This window comes from Prionailurus bengalensis, chromosome A2 (assembly GCF_016509475.1).
Source record: "Prionailurus bengalensis isolate Pbe53 chromosome A2, Fcat_Pben_1.1_paternal_pri, whole genome shotgun sequence".
In the NCBI taxonomy this organism is placed as follows: domain Eukaryota; kingdom Metazoa; phylum Chordata; class Mammalia; order Carnivora; family Felidae; genus Prionailurus; species Prionailurus bengalensis.
The window spans coordinates 154,571,922-154,590,841 of NC_057348.1; the positions used below are offsets into that span (position 1 = coordinate 154,571,922).

The 18,920-nt window shown below is 47.5% G+C and overlaps 1 protein-coding gene across 3 annotated transcripts in view; it reads right to left on the bottom strand.

Moving 5' to 3' along the window:
• Window positions 1-891: 891 nt before the first annotated feature.
• Window positions 892-18,920, bottom strand: part of DENND2A (DENN domain containing 2A) — a 105,144-nt gene continuing 87,115 nt past the window's right edge. For all 3 annotated transcript variants that reach the window (XM_043589716.1, XM_043589715.1, XM_043589714.1), the window contains 6 exons: window positions 12,149-12,326; window positions 10,470-10,511; window positions 6,138-6,255; window positions 5,575-5,820; window positions 3,892-3,978; window positions 892-2,770 (listed from right to left, as the gene is read on the bottom strand). In XM_043589716.1, the coding sequence (XP_043445651.1) occupies window positions 2,739-2,770; window positions 3,892-3,978; window positions 5,575-5,820; window positions 6,138-6,255; window positions 10,470-10,511; window positions 12,149-12,326 (703 nt within the window). In that variant the 3' untranslated portion in view covers window positions 892-2,738. The remainder of the gene's footprint in view (window positions 2,771-3,891; window positions 3,979-5,574; window positions 5,821-6,137; window positions 6,256-10,469; window positions 10,512-12,148; window positions 12,327-18,920) is intronic.

Sequence of the window (18,920 nt, forward strand, 5' to 3'; positions counted from 1 at the left end):
TCTGTCTGCCCCTCCTTGTTCATTCTCTCTCTCAAAATAAATAAACTTGAAAAACGAAAAAAATGATTAATTTTATGTTCTGTGAATTTCATCCCAATATCATAAAAAGCGGGGGGTGGGGGGGGAGAAATGGGGTGGGTATGAAGGAGGCTGTCAAGGATCAAGGAGGCAGAAGGATTATCCCCACTGCCTGGGGGAAATGGACCATGTGAACTGAAATGGAATAACGGAGTGCTTGCAAACACATACACATTCTTCGTTAAAATGTATGCTTTTTCTTGGCATTAGAGGACTTGGTTCTTGGACAGATGCTCCGTGTGAGGCACGACACATAGGCTGAGTGGCGGTCATCTGGTCCAGTCCACCCAGGTCTTCCAGCCACACTTGGTTTCTGAACCCGAACAGTGTTGTCCATCCACAGTCTGCCCTAAACTGTGGGCTGGGATTACAATTCTGCTTTGTTTATCTTGCCTCTGACCCTCCCCAGCCTAATTTCCCACTTTGCAAATTGTAGACAACTTTTCAGTTGATTTAGTTTGAACATAAGCAGAGTTGGACTGGAGGAACGCTGGGAAGGCGGGTAGGAGGGTTCTCCAGGGTCTGATGATGTTCTCTTCTTGACCTGAGTGATGGTTACACGAATGTGGTCATTTGCAAAGGTTTGTTATGCCGTATACTCACGATCGGAGAACTTTTCTGTTATGTATATTTTACTTCAAGCAAAAATGAAAATGAAAATAAGGCAAAGTACTGAGATACTTATACAATGATGCTTTTCTCAATGCTCTTTAGGATATTAAAAACTGGAAATATCCTGCATGCAGAAAGGTAGAGGATTGGTAAAATAACTTTTAGTACATCTATAAAATAGTGTTACACAATCATAAGAAATGTTGACAAAGATGTGTATTTATTCACCTGGAGGTGTTAAGTAAACAATATAATATGAAATAAGTTAGAAAAGAAGGTATATTCCAAAATATTAAAAGTGATCATCTCTGGGTAGAATATTGGTATTAATAAAATAAACTAATCTGAGGAGCTTGTTAGGTACAAATTCCTGAGCCCCCAAGACTCAAGAGACGCCTATTCAATCTCCCCCGCCCCCCAACCCCAACACACATACCTACCCAGGTTAACTGTGATGTATAGACTGGTTCCTACCATTTTGGGGGGTCTTGGACCCCTTTGAGAATCTGATATAAACCATGGATCCTCTCTCCTAAAAAACAAATGGACATACCAAAGCTTGGATACAACCTGCAGGTGGGAGGGGGTCATTCATGACTCCAGTTAAGAACCTTTAATGGAGAATGACAGGTCAACCTCTTCTTCATTTTCCTTCTTGTTCTTTTTTTTTTTTTTTTTTTTTTTTTTTTTCCCTTAGAAGACTCCTTGCTCCCAACTCCCTAAAGGTGAGAACCTCTGCCAAGTGGCACAGGTCCTTGGGCCATTACAGAGTTCAGACTGCTGGTGCCGTCCGGAGGGGATCCACCAGCGGGATATGCTGTGGTGGTGGGCCTGAGGCCTGCTTGAGAACTTGCCTGTGCTGCCCACCATTCTTTGCCTGCGTCCCCCCTGCAGCCCTTGCAGGATGGCATTTGGGGTGCAGCCTCTTCCACACCTCCCTGCTTCTGGTCCAGAGGAGTAAGCCTCCTCGCTGGAGCACAGGTCTGAGGAAGCTAACCCCAAAGTCTGGATGCCCCTCTTGTTAACATCAACACCACAAGCCCCTCCATTTTTCCTGCACATGTACTATTTCACTTATGCCGATTTGGGTCCCTACAACGAGATGGGCACGTTTCCTACCATATAAATGGGAACAGGGTCAAAGCTGTGGCTTCCGTGTTTTAAGGACCCCAAGAACGTTTCCTTAAGAGACCTTAGCAGGAGATTTCCTTCTTGTGTGTGTCTCTAAAAATCATGGACTGCTTGGGCAGTGAGTGATGCTATGGCTTTGAAGAGAGAAGAAGGCCATCCAGAGGAGTCAGGTCCTTTTGGGACGAGACGACTGGGTTGTACAACAAATGACCTTGGCCACCAGGTGGCATCACTGGCTGGCCTCAAGTGCAGCTCATCCCAGGAGGCAACTGTTCCTACAGCCCCGATATGACCTCATTCCACACACAGGCCAATCCTTTCAGGGAGAGGAAAGGTGTCCCCCACTCCCCTCCCCCCCCAACTTGTGAGCAGGAGCGTGGTAGGCATCACCACAGCCCTCCTCCCCTGACACCTGCATCTGTCCCCGCTTCTGTCAGAGGAGCACCTTGTTTCTAAGTCCCTGGTCACTGCTCCTGCCCTCCTCCTCCTCCCTCCTCTTGGCTTCAGGGCCCAGCTGCCAGGCAGGATGAACCAGGGCAAGATGGCACAGGGCAGAAGAGACTCTTCCTAGCCCTGGCATAATAAAAAGAAAACCCAAACACTTTTCTTTCTTTTAATACCTAAGGTTAAAAATATAAAAAGTCCCAAACCCAACAACCCAAACAATACATCTGAATGTCGGTGACATGCCTGGTCTCAGGTCCCCTTCACAGCGCTGTTCTGGAGAAGCAGCACCTGCTGCACGGCTCTTGGGCCCTGGGTCCTGGGGAGGCTGTGCGGCAGCCGGAAACCATCCTGGCCTTCACCCCACACATGGGACAGCCAGGACCCAGCGTTTCAGAAAGGCCACTAGGACTGTTTTTTTTTAAAATGTGCTTGCACTAGGAGGAAGTTTCGCCTTGAGGACGAGCCGAAGGTTATTTCTTGTGGAGAAACTTCATTTTATTGCCTAAAAAAAAAAAAAAAAAAAAAAAAAAAAGAAAAGAAAACGAGAACATTTCACCAGGCGGACAAAAGTGAAATCCTGCTCTTTTCATCCCAGATGCGGTGGGGACAAGTGTGGCCTCCGGTGTCACCTCTGAAGCCTCTCTGTGTGCCCTTCCGTGACGAAAAGGGATCTTCCCCAGAGGTGGGAGTTTTGAAAGGAAGAGCTTCAGAGCCGGAAAGGAGGCTTTGCTCCTGCACTGGTGACACAGGAAGCACTGAATGTGCCGTGTCCTTGAGGAGCCAAGGATGGAGAAGACTCCCGGCGGCCCGGTGGGTCGGGGCAGGCACAGTATGGCCACGTGTAGCTCCTCCTGTGCCTTGTCAGTGCAATTCAACCAAAGTCCTTACGATTCTTTTATTTTCCTTTTAATTTTTATTTATTTTTTTTAACTAATCTCTACACCCAACATAGGGCTCAAACTCATAACCCTGAGCTCAAGAGTTGCACGCTCCACTGACTGAGTCAGCCAGGCGCCCCAAGGTCCTTATAATTCTTACGTTTCCACTTTTCAGGGCCACTTGGAGGCTAGTCCAGGCCTTTCCTGCCATACACCCTTCTCTGGTTCCCTTCGCACTTCCTAAACTCGATTCCCCAGAAGATTTGAGAGTGTGGGAGTAAAAAAGGGGGAACAAAAAGGGGGCACCTGGGTGGCTCAGTTGGTTAAGCTTCCAACTCTTGATTTCAGCACAGGTCATGATCTCTTAGTTTGTGGGTTCGAGCCCCGCATTGGGCTCTGTACTAAGGGTGTGGAGCCTGCTTGAGATTCTCTCTCCCTCCCCCTGTGCTCCTCCCTTACACACAAGCCTGCGCGCTCTCTCTCTCTCTATGTAAGTTAAAAAAAAAAAAAAAAAGACCACGGGAGATAACAGCGAAGGAAGATAGCAAGACAGCCCAGGGGGCTGTAAAGCAGGAGGGGTCCTTAGCTTCCTCAGTTTCTAATCTGGGGCCAGATTAGAACAGGAGATTACAATGCTGATGCGGAAGCACAGCTCAGCATTATTTAGGACCCACCCCAGGGGAGGCAACTGGCTGAGACTCCAAGGACCAGAGGCTGGTGCTGGGGACTGACAGCTGGGCCTTACCAAGTCCCTTCAGGAACCTATTGACGCCACTGTGTTCTCCACTGGGGAGTGTTTCCAGGTACTCCTGGGCTCGGACCTCAAAGAGACCTGTTGGCAAAAGAAATCCCAGCCATTTTAGTCCCTTCTCTTTCCCTCTCTTCTAAACATACCCATTTCCTTATTGCCATAAAAAAACCTTGCTTCTGAGACAAGCGGCTCCTATAAACATGCTCTGAATCGTAAGGTTTGTAAGGGTTTTTATTGCCCTTATAATTGCCCAACCTTGTGCAGTAAGTGTCTTTGGAAGGCTAGAAAGCTAGCCCGTATGTGAAATCCTATTTTTATTCAGCAAACACCTTCCAAGTGTCTATACAGTGCCAGGCACGCGGTTTGGAGGATGAACCAGACGGCCCTGGCTTTCAGGACTCCTGCAGCCTCCCATACGAGGAACGCTGGCCAAGTGGTTGGCTTCCTGGGAATCCATCAGCCATCTATCAGCTCAGCAGGGCCAGACACAGCACCTCGTAGGTGTGAGGCCAGGGCGGGAGCCTCAGCCATTCTGTCTTCTTTTCTCATCGGTCTTCCCTGGATAGAGGCTGCCTTCCATGCTACTTTTAAGCTTTTGTGTCTCTCGACCTTTCTATCAAATAGTGATCTGTAGACAGATATGCTGGTAAAGCAGAGCTTCTCTTTAAAGGAATCCTGTCATGGGGAGTGTGACTCATACTTTAATCAATTTCCTTTTGTCTCTTCAGTTACCACTCATCAGAATACCTGAAGTGTGGCCAGCCTCCATCATTACTTTGCAAAGAGCTCCAGGAATGTGGGGCTTTGGTTCCTTAGCCTAGTCTCTGCCATCACAGCACCAGAGGACAGCAAGGCCCAGGCCGAGGCTCTCCCAGGGCCCCCCTGCCCTCCCTACTCACTGCACCTGGGTGGTAAGCGTCTCTCCACCGACCCCGGTCTAATCCCATCGGTGACCGTCTTTACCCACATTTCTAGCTTTTCGATTCCCGAAAGGGCTTAAGATGATGTAAGAAAGAGAGGGGAGTGATCTGATCCTCCTTCACATACTTTGCCTCCTCCAGCCCTGGAAAAACGATGGAACCCAGCCAAAGGGGACAGGAAGAGGGAGGAGAGAGAGCTCAGGAGGGGAATGGGTGGCCTCTGTGGCGAGATGACCCCCATGCTGGGAGAGCCACTGCTGTCCTCCCTCCTGTGTGGTCATTCTGGCTAAGCGTCAGGAGGCCCTCACACAAAGTGGAGGCCTCGGCCTTCCTCTCCTCCCCTGTCCTGTCCCAGCTGGCTCCTGCCCTGCCCAGTGGAGATGGAGGAAAGAAGGGCAGAAGGGAGGAGGAGAGGCCTAGGAAAAGGAGACGAGGGGCCAGAGAGAGACAGGAGAGAGTGTTCTCAAGGGTTTCATCAAGTTGGAAAGATAGAACAGAAGGAGAACTTGCCACCAGAACCTGGACTGTGGTTCTGGGAGAGGCTGTGAGAGGGGACAGAGATGGCCCGAGAAGACAGGCAGGACACTGGGGCAGCTGGCTCAGCTCCGAGGTGGCAAGAAGGGGCGTTCTCCAGAGCAGGCAGCCGCACTGGTCCCACCAGGGCGCTGGCTCCATGACCTTCCTTTTTACTCATCTGCCCCCCGGGGCCAGGGTGTCCCTAGCTGCCTGGGCCCCCACGTGGAAGGTGCCTCCTCACCTCTGGCATCCTGCCGGCGCAGTTCCCGCTCTTGGATGAAGCCCCGAAAGGTCTGGGTCTCCATGAAAACCTCCAGGAAACGGCGGAGGCTCTTGGAGGAGACGGCTTTGCGGAAGGCCTCTCGCTGCAGGGTCCTCTCCTCGCGCTCGCCCGCCGTCAGGAACAAGGAGTAGTGACCCACGATCTCCACGAAGAAGCGGACAAAGGCTTCTGACACCACCTCGTTCAAGGGGCTGGACTCCGGGCCTGAGCACAGTGCGGAGGGGCCGGTGAGGGCAGGGCCTTTGACACAGAGCCCCCGAGACACAGGTTACCCAAGGTGATGAAGTCATTTCGTGTCCCCTTGTCATCAGGGATTTTAGGGCCCAAACGGAGGAGGCGGGAAAAATCGTCTCACGATTCAGTGTTAGAATGAGATCCAGATAAAGGGGTTACACACCCACTTTCTCTCCGGGCATGCCTCTCCGGCCGGCCACGTGGAAGGGACAGTCACTTGCCCATTTGCTCCCGGACTGTAATGACGGAAGAGCAAGGTGCAGTCTGGGAGGTGGCTGGGCACTTACCACGCTTGCAGTCCGGGGGCCCTTCATCCTGGTCACTAGCCAGGTCATTCCTCTGCTCCAGAATGTGCTCCAGGGCTACCTGCAGCTTCCTGGGGAGAATGGAGTCCTCGTCATCCATCTGTAAAGCAGAAAAAGCACGTGGGCCATTGCCCCAGGGCTTCTGGGGTGGATAGCTGCATCCTGGCCAGCAGGTCATGCTGGATACACCGCAGGGCCATCCTGGCACAGTTTTTGGTTTAGCGGAAGGAATATGATTTAGAGACAGAGATCTGAGGTTTGAATCTCTATTCCACTTTTTTTTTTTTTTTTTTTTTTTTTTTCAATGTTTATTTATTTTTGGGACAGAGAGAGACAGAGCATGAACGGGGGAGGGGCAGAGAGAGAGGGAGACACAGAATCGGAAACAGGCTCCAGGCTACGAGCCATCAGCCCAGAGCCCGACGCGGGGCTCGAACTCCCGGACTGCGAGATCGTGACCTGGCTGAAGTCGGACGCCCAACCGACTGCGCCACCCAGGCGCCCCTCTATTCCACTTTTTACAAGCGATATGAGCCTCGGTTTCCCCACTTGTAAAATGGGCTAGCAATCCATATCTACCCCATTGTGAAGATTAAATGCATATAGAAGACATCGATGAAAGAATTTGACAAAGATGTAAATAAATGAAAAGATATTCTGTGTTTATGGATTAGAAAAATCAATGTTGGGGCGCCTGGGTGGCTCAGTCGGTTAAGTGTCCGACTTCAGCTCAGGTCACTATCTCACGGTCCGTGAGTTCGAGCCCCGTGTCGGGCTCTGTGCTGACGGCTCAGAGCCTGGAGCCTGTTTCAGATCCTGTGTCTCCCTCTCTCTCTGCCCCTCCCTCGTTCATGCTCTGTCTCTCTCTGTCTCAAAAAGAAATAAACGTTAAAAAAAAAATTAAAAAAATTAAAAAAAAAAAAAAAAGAAAAATCAATGTTGTTAAAATGTCCATATTACCCAAAGCCATCTATAGACTCAGTGCAATCCCTATCAAAATTGCAATGGCATTTTTTATAGAAATAAAAACAGCCATCCTAAATTTCACATGGAACCACAAAAGACAATGAATAGCCAAAGCAATCCTGAGAAAGAAGAATAAAGCTGGAGGCATCACAATTCCTGATTTCAAATTTTATTACAAAGCTATAGTTATCAAAACAGTATGGTACTGGCATGAAAAGAGACACATAAACCAATGGATCAGATACGAGAGCCTAGAAATAAACCCACGCATTTATGCTCAACTAATATTTGGCAAGGGAGCTAAGAATTCAATGAGGAGGGGCATCTGGGTGGCTCAGTCAGTTAAGTATCTGACTGGCTCAGGTCATGATCTCATGGTTTGTGGGTTTGAGACCCACATTGGGCTGTGGCACTGACAATGTGGAGCCTGCTTGGGATTCTCTCTCTTTGCCTCTCTCTCTGCCCCTCCTCCACTCACTCTTTCTCTCAAAAATCAATTTAAAAAAAACTTAAAAAAACAAAAGAATTCAATTCAAAGAATGATGGTCTCTTCAACAAATGGTGCCGGGAAATTCACATGCAAAGGCAAAAAATTGGACCCCTATCTTACACCACTCACAAAAATCAACATGAAATGGATTAAAGATTTAAAGATAAGACCTGAAACTGTAAAACTATTGTAAATAAATGGAAAAAGCTCCTTGACATTGGTCTTGGCAATGATTTTTTCGGTTATGACACCTAAAAGCACAGTGACAAAAGCAAAAATAAAAAAGGGCCACATTGCACTAAAGAGCTTCTGCACAGTGAAAGAAATGATGAACAACAGTCGTATACTTGTGCACCGTTGGTGGGAGCGTCAAATAGTGCAGCGGCTATGGGAAACAGCATGAAGGTTTCTCAAAAGTTAACGATAGAACTACCCTCTGATTCAGTAATCCCACTTCTGGGTATATATCTAAAGGAAATGAAATCACTATCTTGAAGAGGCATCTGCACCTCCATGCTCACTGCAGCATTATTCACAAAGGCCAAGACATGGGAACAACCTAAGTGTTCATTCATGGATGAGTGAATAAAGAAAATAATAGATAGGGGCACGTGGGCGGCTCAGTCGGTTAAGTGTCTGACCTCGGCTCGGGTCATGATATCACTGTTCGTGAGTTCGAGCCCCATGTCGGGCTCTGTGCTGGTAGCTCAGAGCCTGGAGCCTGCTTTGGATTCTGTGCCTCCCTCTCTCTCTGCCCCTAACCCACTCGCATTCTGTCTCTGTCTCTCTCAAAAAATAAACATTAAAAAAAATTAAAAAATAAAATAAAATAATAGATAACAAAGAATACACACACACATATACACACACATACAACATACATATACATACATACACACAATGGAATGTATACACACACACATACACATATAATGGAATATTAGTCAGTTATAAAAAAGCAGGAAATCTTGCCTTTGTGACAACATGGATTGACCTTGAGGGCATTATACTTAGTGAAAGGAGTCAGACAAAGACAAATCCTGTATGTTCTCCCTTCTATGTGAAATCTAAAAAAGCCGAACTCACAGATTTCGAGTAGAATGGTGGTTGCCAGGAGCCAGGGTGTGGGGGAAATGGGTATAATCTTTAGGTTGTAAGATAAGTTCTGGGGAAATCCAATGCATGGCATGGTAACTACAGTTAACAACAGCACTCCACTGTATACTTGAGAGTTGTTACTAGGTCTTAAATGTCATCACACACACACAAAGGATAATAATGTGAGAGGATAGAAGTGTTAACTAATCTTATTGTGATAATCATTTCATAGTATGTACGTGTATCAAATCATCATTGTAAACTGGTATATGTCAGTAATATCTCAATAAAGCTGGGGGGAAATTAAGTACAATACAAAGTCCTTGGCACCTAGTAGATACTCAACAAATGTTCCCCGCTGCCCCCACCCTTCAGGATAGCCAGTGCTAATAAGGGAGCTGTGGTCAGGACAGATGACCAGTGTGATCCGAAGTTGGCTTTATGATCTGACCTCAGAGCAGGAGGGCCTTGGGAAGGCCAAGCAGACAAAAGTAATGATTAAAAAAACCGAACAAACCACATTAACATGACAGAACTTTTCAGCAGTATGGCCACGTCCAAGTTTAAAAGCAATCCAACAGAATGCCTGGAAAACCTTACTACCATGATTCTTTGCAAGATCTGATAGGAGTTAGCTCTCTTAGGCGAGTGGTAACAAGAACATAAATGTGTATTATTTTCTCTGATAATGAGAGTAGTTTATGATCATTATAGAAAACAAATGAAAGTATTAAAACAATTTAAGATCTCTCACACTCTGCCTCCTTTTCAGTCTCCTACCCCGAACAGTTAGTATCCATGTTTTGGTGAGTTTTCCTTTCCATCTTTTTTAGAGGTGTGCGCGTGCACACACACACACACACACACACACACACGTATACACACACACAGTTGACCTTTGAACAACACAGGTTTGAACTCTGTAGGTCCACTTACAGGCAACTTCTTTTTCAATAAATCCAGTACAGTCCTGTAAATGTATTTTCTCTTCCTTATGATTTTCTTGGTAATACTTTCTCTTTTTTTCTCTAGCTTACTTTATTCCAAGTATCTGATGTATAAGACATATAACAAAGAAAATACGTATTAATCAACTGTTTATCCTATCAGTAAGGCTTTTGGCCATCAGTAGGCTATCGGTAATGAAGTCTTTGGTTAAGTCAAAAGTTATTATACACAGATTGTCAACTATGCAGGGACACTTCTAACCCTTGTGTTGTTTAAGGGTCAACTGTGTTTTTTTCTTTCTCTTTCCTTTTGTTTTTTAAGATATTCTTTTTTTAAGTTTATTTTATTTATTTTGAGAGAGACAGAGATAGCATGAGCAGGGGAGGGGCAGAGACAGAAGGGGTGAGAAAGAATCCCAAGCAGCCTCTCTGTTGTCAGCGCAGAGCCTGATGTGGGACTTGAACTCATGAACTTTGAGATCGTGGCCTGAGCCAAAATCAAGTGTCCGATGTTTAACCGACTGAGTCACCCAGGCGCCCCATCTATAGTTATAACCTATACAAAGCTTCTAACTATTAGAAAATAATTTTCTAACACAACAAATGGGACTCAATCCATTCCCAAACCCTTCCCCTTTGACCCCTGCCTTCTGTCCTGTTCTCAGTACAGCCCGGCTAGGGATCACTCAAGCCTGCCGGCCTATTGTGCAATCCCAGGCCCACCAAGGAGCCTTTCCAGACCTGGAAAATTGTGTCCCAAACAACAGAGAGGTGAAAACAGAGCAGCACGCTGAAGCCAGCCTTTTTACTCACCTGTCTGAGGAACCGATTGTTGACCAGGTCAACCACAAGGACCTGCAAGATGAAGAAAAGGGACGATTACTGTCACCAGGGTTTCTGGGATATAGTGACAGACTCTTAGCCTTCTTCCTTCTTGGCATCCCGACAGGCAGCTGGGGTGGGGGATAGAGTGGCCCATTTGTGGTTTCCCGACGTTGCCACTGTAGCCACAAGTGATGAAGAGGGGAGGTAGGGGGTGGGGAAGGGCTTTCCAGAATCGCATGCTTTCAACACTGAAACCACAGCTGGGACATGTGTATGCCACAGATTGGACTCCCTGTCCCGTTCCCACGCTGGCTAAGGCAGAGCCTTTGGGACAGATTTTTAGTGTGCAGGTTACTGGGGTGGGCAAAAGATGCTACAGGCCCCCCAGGCCCCCCCTTGCTTCCATTCCATTCGACACTGCCACCCCCCACTCCCAGCTCGCTCTCTCCTCTCAGCTACCCAGGTGGCCTTGTCCATTCTCTGAACGGGACAAGAAGAGAGAAACCCAGAGGAGTGGATCCAGCTGGAGAATAAATCAAGCTGCAGGTGCTGGGCTTTCATTAGTCAAAGCTTTTAGGGTAGGCACCTTCCCCTTGTCTCCGTAAACAGGGACTGGGGACTGGGACCCGGGCCAGGTGGGCCAGGTGTTGTGTGAGGCAAGTGAGGCGCCTACAGCACAGGTCAGGAAAATGCTGGCCTCTGCTTACGTGACCCGGGGAGTGAGGCCCTCACTTGGGCCTCGGCATGGGCCACACTGGCTATGATGAAGAGCATGGGCCTGCATGGTCACCATGTTCTCACCAACAGCTGGAAACACAGGCTCTAATACATCCCAGAGACTGTGCCCAGGAGCTGAGGGAGCCCTCCCATTCCTCCTTCTGGGGTTGAACTGAGCCATTTCAGGGATCACACAGTACCCAGACAAGCTCCTTGCAGTTCAGAAACTTACATGCGAAGAGCTGTGTGTGCTGGTGAATACTTAATGGGGCTTCAGGCTACCTGGGCAATTAGAAGAGCCACGTCTGGGGCCCGGGGGTGAATTTCAGGGACAGGCGTTCCCCAGGGGGTTTGGAAGTGAGTAGTATCAGTTAGGCCCCTCTGGTTCCCTCTCTGAGTGCTGGGAGCTCAGGACACAGGACAGTGATTATTTAGAGGAAGGAACTGGGGCTAAATACCCACAGAAATGCCAGGTAGGATGTTCCCTGCTTGGGTGCAAGCCTGAAAACCCAGAACTGGAGGATTAAAAACATTTTGGTTGTTGTCTCTTTAACTGATATGAAAAAGGACCTGTTCGCACAATCTGTCAACTTTGTTATTAGTCCAAATATAAATTCCAGTTAGCTCTTGTGTGCTCCCCGCCCACCTCCCAGTTTTGGGGAAGGCAAGGGAGGGGACGTTAGGGTAGACGGCTACTTCTGGATGAAACGTTTTAACATCTGGTTAAGTTGTAGATGTCTGCCCTTCTCAGGCCAGTAGGTTCATTTAGAGGAGAGAACTGAACTTGCGGCTACTGAGGGTCCACTGAGGCGGACTGGGGTGTGGGGCGTGGATCTAACAGACAAAGCCATGGGGTCCCCTAGTCCCTACGTGCCTACAGTGCCTTAGCCAACACCTCCCCTCTACCTCGGGCACCCTCGGGAGGGAACAGGGATGCCCCCAGAGCTCACCTCTTCCAGCGGCAGCTCCCTGAGCAGTGGCAGCGAGCTGGTGAGCAGCCCGATGAGGAAGGGGGTTGGTGAGCACACGATGTCAATCATGGTGGGGGGCAGCACGGGGATGTAGGTGTGCTGCCAGGTGAACGGGTAGATGGCGGCCACCATTGCATGGCCGCACTTGGACAGCGTGCTGCAGTGGAGGGGACAGAAGGGGAGAAGGTGCAGATTCAGGGAAAGCTCCAGACACGGCCTGCTCAGGCTCAGAGGGTGGGCAGCCTCCATGGAGGAGGCTGGAGACAAATGTGGGCACTCCCCCCCGAAGGTGTGTTGGTCAGAAAGGGCGTCACGTGTGTAAGCAGGTACATCACGTAACACAGTCCTAACGCAGAGTATATCAGGCACATGGAGCCTGTGTGAGGCTTGGACACACAGCCAGAAGGACAGATTGAATACCTCAGCTAACTTTTGCTAGTGTCCCTTCACATGCAAGCTATATTCTTTTTATTTTATTATTTTTTTAATGTTTATTTTTGAGAGAGCATGAGCAGGGAGGGACAGAGAGAGAGAGGGAGACACAGAATCCGAAGCAGGCTCCAGGCTCTGAGCTGTCAGCACAGAGCCCAACGCGGAGCTCGAATCCATGAGCCCTGAGATCATGACCTGAGCTGAAGTTGGATGCTGAACCTACTGAGCCACCCAGGCGCCCCATGAGCTACATTCTGGTAAGATCTTGACCACATCATTCACTTTCACCCCTCTTCCCCATATCCTTCCAAAACAATGAAAGCCTCTTTTCTCATGGATGCTCATGGATTTCTCTTACTGAAGACAGTTTTATATTCTAACACTAGCTGCTTCTTCGTTCCCTTTCGCACATTCGCTCAGCCAAGCACGAATACCTAGGTGCCATCAGGGCAAACAGGGTGGCTCCTCTGGCATTTACATGGCAACTGCCAACTGTGAGGCTCTCCTTGTAAGCAAGAAACTCATATGCAGTCAGTTACCCCTTACCCAGAATTCAACACTTAACAAAAAAACACAACATTCTCTCTTAAAGAATAATGATCATGGTGTAGCCTTTATCGGCAAGCCCTGAGCTCCACTGATCACCGTTCCCAGTGCTCTGTGCGGAGCTTGAGTTCATGCCTGGTCTGCTGGATGAATGGGTGGATTACCCCGGGCTGTCATCTGGAATATCAGCCCCACTGTGCCACAGATGGTGATGCCTGGCAGCCTCCCAGGGTGGGCAAGAGCTGACTTTCCCTTCTTCTGGGCAGTTTCTTGTTGCTGGTGAGCCTGCTGGGGTCAGACTGTCTCTGTTCACATCCTAGTATGCTGTTCTAAAATGCCATGGGACTCAAAACGTCAGAAGCTTGTGAGAAATATGTGTAATGTAAGAATAGAATAAAAGCGAGGGCCCATGGGTTCTCCCTGGAGTATACAGCATCCTTCTCAGGCCACAAGCCCTATAACCAGCATTTGATTTGTTAGGCCACCTTTTTAATGTTTGCCCCAGTTTTCAGCTGAGTTCTTTTTAGGAAGCAGAGTTCTGGATAGATGAATCCCCCCTTACTGGGTTCCCAGGAATGTCAGGCACCTATAAAGGCATGCATACCTTGGAGATACTGTGGGTTCTGTTCCACACCCCCACAATCAAGCAAATATGTTTGGGACAGGGAGTCAAATGATTTTTTTTGTTTTCTGGTGCATATAAAAATTATATATATATATATATAATATATATATATTATAAATTATATATATATATATGTATACATAGTATACAGTATGCAAATATGCAATAGTATTAAAAAACAGTTTGTTGCTAAAAAATGCTAACCATCATCTGAGCTTCCAGTGAGTCATAAATCACCAATCACAGATGACCATAACAAATATAATGATAATGAAAAATATTGTGAGATATTACCAAAGTGTCACACAGAGACACAAAGCAAGCAAATGCTGGTGGAAAAATGGTGCTGATAAACTTGCTTGAAGCAGGTTGCCACAAACCTTCAACTTGTAAAAAAACACAGTATCTGCAAAGAGCAACAGAATGAGGTATATAATGTCATGGTCATAAAACCTTCCCAAGCCCATTTTAGTAGGATCACTTAACTTTGGCTTCCTTAAGGAGAAAAAAATATTGGCTAGCAAGTGAAATACCCAGACAGAAAAAGACAAATACCGGATGATTCCACTTACATGAGGGACTCAGAATAGGCAAATTCACAGGGACAGAATAGAACAGAGGTTACCAGGGGCTGGGGGAGGGAGAATAGGCAGTTGCTGCCTCTGGAAATGGGCAGTGTTGATGGTTGCAAACACTGTGAATATACTTACTGCCACTGATCTGTGTACTTGAAAAGTAAACCTTCTGTTATCTATGGTTTGCCACAATAAAAAAATAGCAAAAAAAAAAAAAAAAATCACTTACTTTCTAAGGGATTTCCTATGAATGTGGCACTCCCTGAACATCCTTAAAATACATACCAGCCCTCTTTTCCATCCCATCTGCACTCGGGGCCCCTCGAACCAGAGTAATGTTGAATCTTGTTCATTTATCAGCATGAGCCCTCTGACCTTCCTGTTCCCTGTCTTCACAAACCATCACTCTCTGAACACTCACTGGGGTCATGAAATGCTTCTTAGTAGCACGGAACCCCCATGTTGCCCTGATATGTGGTCCTAGTCTTTTCTTCCAAATTATCACCCCCAAAATGAGAAAGATGCCACCCCAAGATTTCCTTCTTATCACTATAATACCTTCTTTGTAAGAGTGAGGTATACAAAGTATGTAATACCCTCTTGAGTAACAGTGACCTAGGATAATTAAGTCAGGACTTATACCAAGGAGAATAACAGCAATCAGTCAGCCAGTGGCTTGGGGTGACTTCTGTCTTCCAAAGAATCTTCTCTCAAAGCAGAGAAGCATTTTCCTAAGGCATCACTTTCTCTGAGATACCAGGAATGTTTATACTTTCAGTGAGTTGCACACCATTTGTGTTTAATTTTCTTGATCACGAATGTGTTGAATTTACTCTGTTCTAAATTTCTTTAGTTTTAGGACTACTCTGTGTCTGTGTGTGACCAGTCTACAAAGGTGATCTGCTCACATACTATAGTTGTGAGAACACAGCCAAGAAAACGAGAAGAACGTTAAAAAATAAAGGAGGATAGTTAGGTGTAGAGTGGATTTTTTCAGACTATACTTTGCAGCCCATCATTGGGTCCTGAAATAATTTTAGTGGGTTGTGATCAGCATTAAAAACAACAAAAAAGGGGCACCTGGGTGGCTCAGTTCGTTGGGCGTTGGACTTTGGCTCAGGTCGTGATGTCACGGCTGGTGAGTTCGAGCCCCACATCGGGCTCTGTGCTCACAGCTGGGAGCCTGGAGCCTGCCTCGGATTCTGTGTCTCCCTCTCTCTGCCCCTCCCCTGCTCACGCTCTGTCTTTCTCTCAAAAATGATACACATTAAAAAAAAAAAAATAACACACAACAGAAAGAAGAGACAAGAGAGAGTGTGCTGCAATGCGTTTCAGGTGTAACTATCTGTGTGTATGTATGTGGTGTTGGGATTGGGTCTGGACGTGAAATGCATTTCTCATCATGGTCTGTAATAAAAAGGGTCTGAAGCCAATGACTTGGACTGAAGAACTGGAGGTTGGAGGCAGGCGGACAGAGATGGTTCAACTGGAATTCTGGTATGTTCCATTTTTTACTGGGAGGTTGGCTTTCACTCCCAAGGGACTAGAGGGACCTTAAAGGAGACCGTAGGAAAGAATTCCCTGAATGAAGCCTCATGTATGAAACCTGTCTCTTTTTACAGCACATCTGTTGTGAGCTCCTAAACAGGACTTGGAGGGAGAGTGGCGGGTCCCCACGGAGGGCGCTGTCTGGCAGGGTCCACCTCAGCCATCTCTGAGGCTCTCACTTTCCACTTGCTACCAGAAAATAAAAATGCAATGCTCACGCTGAAGAGTTCATTCACATTTTAGAGTTGTGGTTTAAGCACTTTTGACCCCAGGGAAGTTGTAAAATCACAGAAGTTTAAACCTTGGAGCCACCTTAGAGATAGAGTTCATCTTTTGATTTTTTTTTTTTTTTTTTTTTAAGTAAGCTTTATGTCCAACGTGAGGCTTGAACTCACAACCCTGAGGTCAAGAGTCCCTTGCTCCACCGACAGAGCCAGCCAGGCGTCCCTCCTTTGGAATTCTATAGCTAAAGAAACCTAGGCTGAGGTTGACCTCTGAATTCAGGGTGGGGAGCGAGGCGGCGCCCGGGGCCTGGAGGAAGTGAAGAGATCCCGAGAGAGGAATGGAGGCCTGAAGAGGCACAGAGAGAGAAGCCTTTTGTGGTTTTCTCAATCACTGCAATAGAAAAATAAATCAGTTTAACTTTTTTTTCCCAAGTCAAAGAAAAGGCCTTCTGCCCTTTTGCTTTCTTGTGGCCTCATGGTTGGAAGGAGAAAGCGCGATCGGTGGCTCGCTTCTCTCTGCTGCTAGAGCTCCCTGTGGCTCCTAGGGGAACCCTAAGTGGGCGAGGCCCCCAGAGGTCAGGCAGGCCCCCGTTCAGCTGCGGGGAGTGTGCACCGGCTGCACAAGGAAGGCAGTTGGAACCGGTTAGGAAACCCGATAAGCAGTGCCAGCGCTAGCCTCACACATACAGTGGGGGGATACGTGTTACTGAGGAAGATCAAATTCACTCTTGCGGCTGGAATGCACTGACCTAAAGGTCACCAGAATTCAATTCTGAAGGGGACCCACGATGACAACTCAGCCGGGTACCCCGTGGGCCATGTAGGTAGGCGCTGCCACTGCCGTTTCTCCGAACAAGTGGTTTCTGTTTGTTTTCAAATCATCTGATGTGCTGTTGCAGCTGGAGCCCAATGTTTCTGCACCTGGTTATCATTAGCACCTCCGGGCAGGCGCAAAGGGGGCCCGGTGTGCTCACGACAACAGGTGGGCAGGGCTGAGGAGTGTCTCATTCCTCTTGCTCACTAGCCCACACCAACACGCTAAAAACAAAACAAAACAGAACAAAAAAAAAAAGCCCCAAATGACAAAAATACACATCCCCTTCTTGAAATACTGGAAGGAAAGGTCAAATTCTGCCAAGAGTACGGTGACAACTCTTCCCCCAAAATAAGTGGTAGAGGAGGAAAGAAGGGATTATTCTGAGTGTCGCTTGTGCTTTCCTCGGTCTCTGCTGCAAGCGGTAATGACATTTTATTCTCAGACTCGTGAAGGTGAGTCTCCATGGGGGTGGGGGGTGGTCTCTTAGGAATATGGAAAGAACAGGTTTTGGTTTGGGGGACACAGAGGATGACTTTTCAAGCAAGCTCGTCACATGCCCTCCCTGAGCGGCCTGCTGGTCGGAGGAGAGGCAGGGTTTTTGGAGGAAGTCCTAGGAAGAGAGCCCTCCCAGCTGGCTTGTGTTACGTGGGGGTGGAGGAAAGGAACACCAGCCTGCAGCTGGGATCAATTTGTACAAAAGCAGGGGAGGGAGATGATGCCCACGTGCGAGGCTGGCTGGGCCACAGGGTTTAAAGATGGGCACAGGGGAGAAGGGCCAGGTCCCAGAATGCTTTGCAACTTGGCAGTGCTTCACGAGGGTTGAAGCATTAGCTCAGAGCCACTGGGATGCGCCTGTGCGTGCTCAAGTTCTCCTGGACGGGGGTGCGACCAAGCCCCTGTGCCACAATGTGGGCTTACTATGTTCAGCAACCTTTCAACTCATCTGGGAACCAGAAAGAACAGAGCACAGAGCCTCCTGTAAAATGCTGCCAGAAAAGTCAACAATGAGTTTCCTGAGTTAGACAGACTCCCCAGGAATTTCAGGAATGATCCATCAGCATCTGTTAGTATCCCAAGCAAGGCATCTCTCCTGGTGCATCATTCCCAGGAACTGGAGTGAAAGGCGAACTTCGGTCTGCTCTGGTGCCTGGGGAGACCTAGTGGGAGGTGGATGGCACCAGGCACTGGCTGCTATATTTCATTGCCGTACTTGTAAACCTGGAAGTGACGTGTAGCTGAATTAAAAAACAACAACAACATAGGCTGGGCCTCAAGAAAACTGGGCCAACTGGGTCTGCTACTCCCCGTATGCTCTCAGGTAAAAGCCCTGAACTTCCTCATCTATCAAATAAGTAAATGGACTAGATAATTTCTAAACTCCTTCCAGCAAAATGTTTACAAACTACAAATCTACGAGAGAAAGCCAGGAACTGGGAAGAGCTGGAAACTGAAAAGAACTAGGCCTGGTCATCGGAAGACAATTCTAGGGCTCGTTAACGGAGATAGGACAGAACAGCAACAGTGAGCTAACAGACAAAAGCAGTGGAGAGGTTTTGAGTCCTGGCAGTAAGTTCCAAAAAAGGCGGTAACACAAAGCAAGCACGCCTGACAGCATGTGACCCTGAGATGGGTTTGGAGTAGAAGACAATTTGTGGTTATGCTAGTCTCTTAATCCGGCTCCGCGTGTTATCTTCTTGGTGTTCATATGCAAACACAGGTAGTTGACCCTTCATATTTAATCAGACTGATGTCATTATGTTACTAGCACTGTATTTTTCATAGAATTTTGCTGATTTAAATGTATGTACCTCTGTCAGCCGTGCTGAGGACCTCTGAAATAGTATCTTGTTTTTGTTTTGTTATCCTTTTTTTTTTTTTTTTTTTTTTTTTTTTAGTGTTTATTTATTTTTGAGAGGGAGAGAGTGCAAGTAGGGCAGGGGCAGAGAGAGGGAGACAGAGGATCCAAAGGGGGCTCTGCACTGAC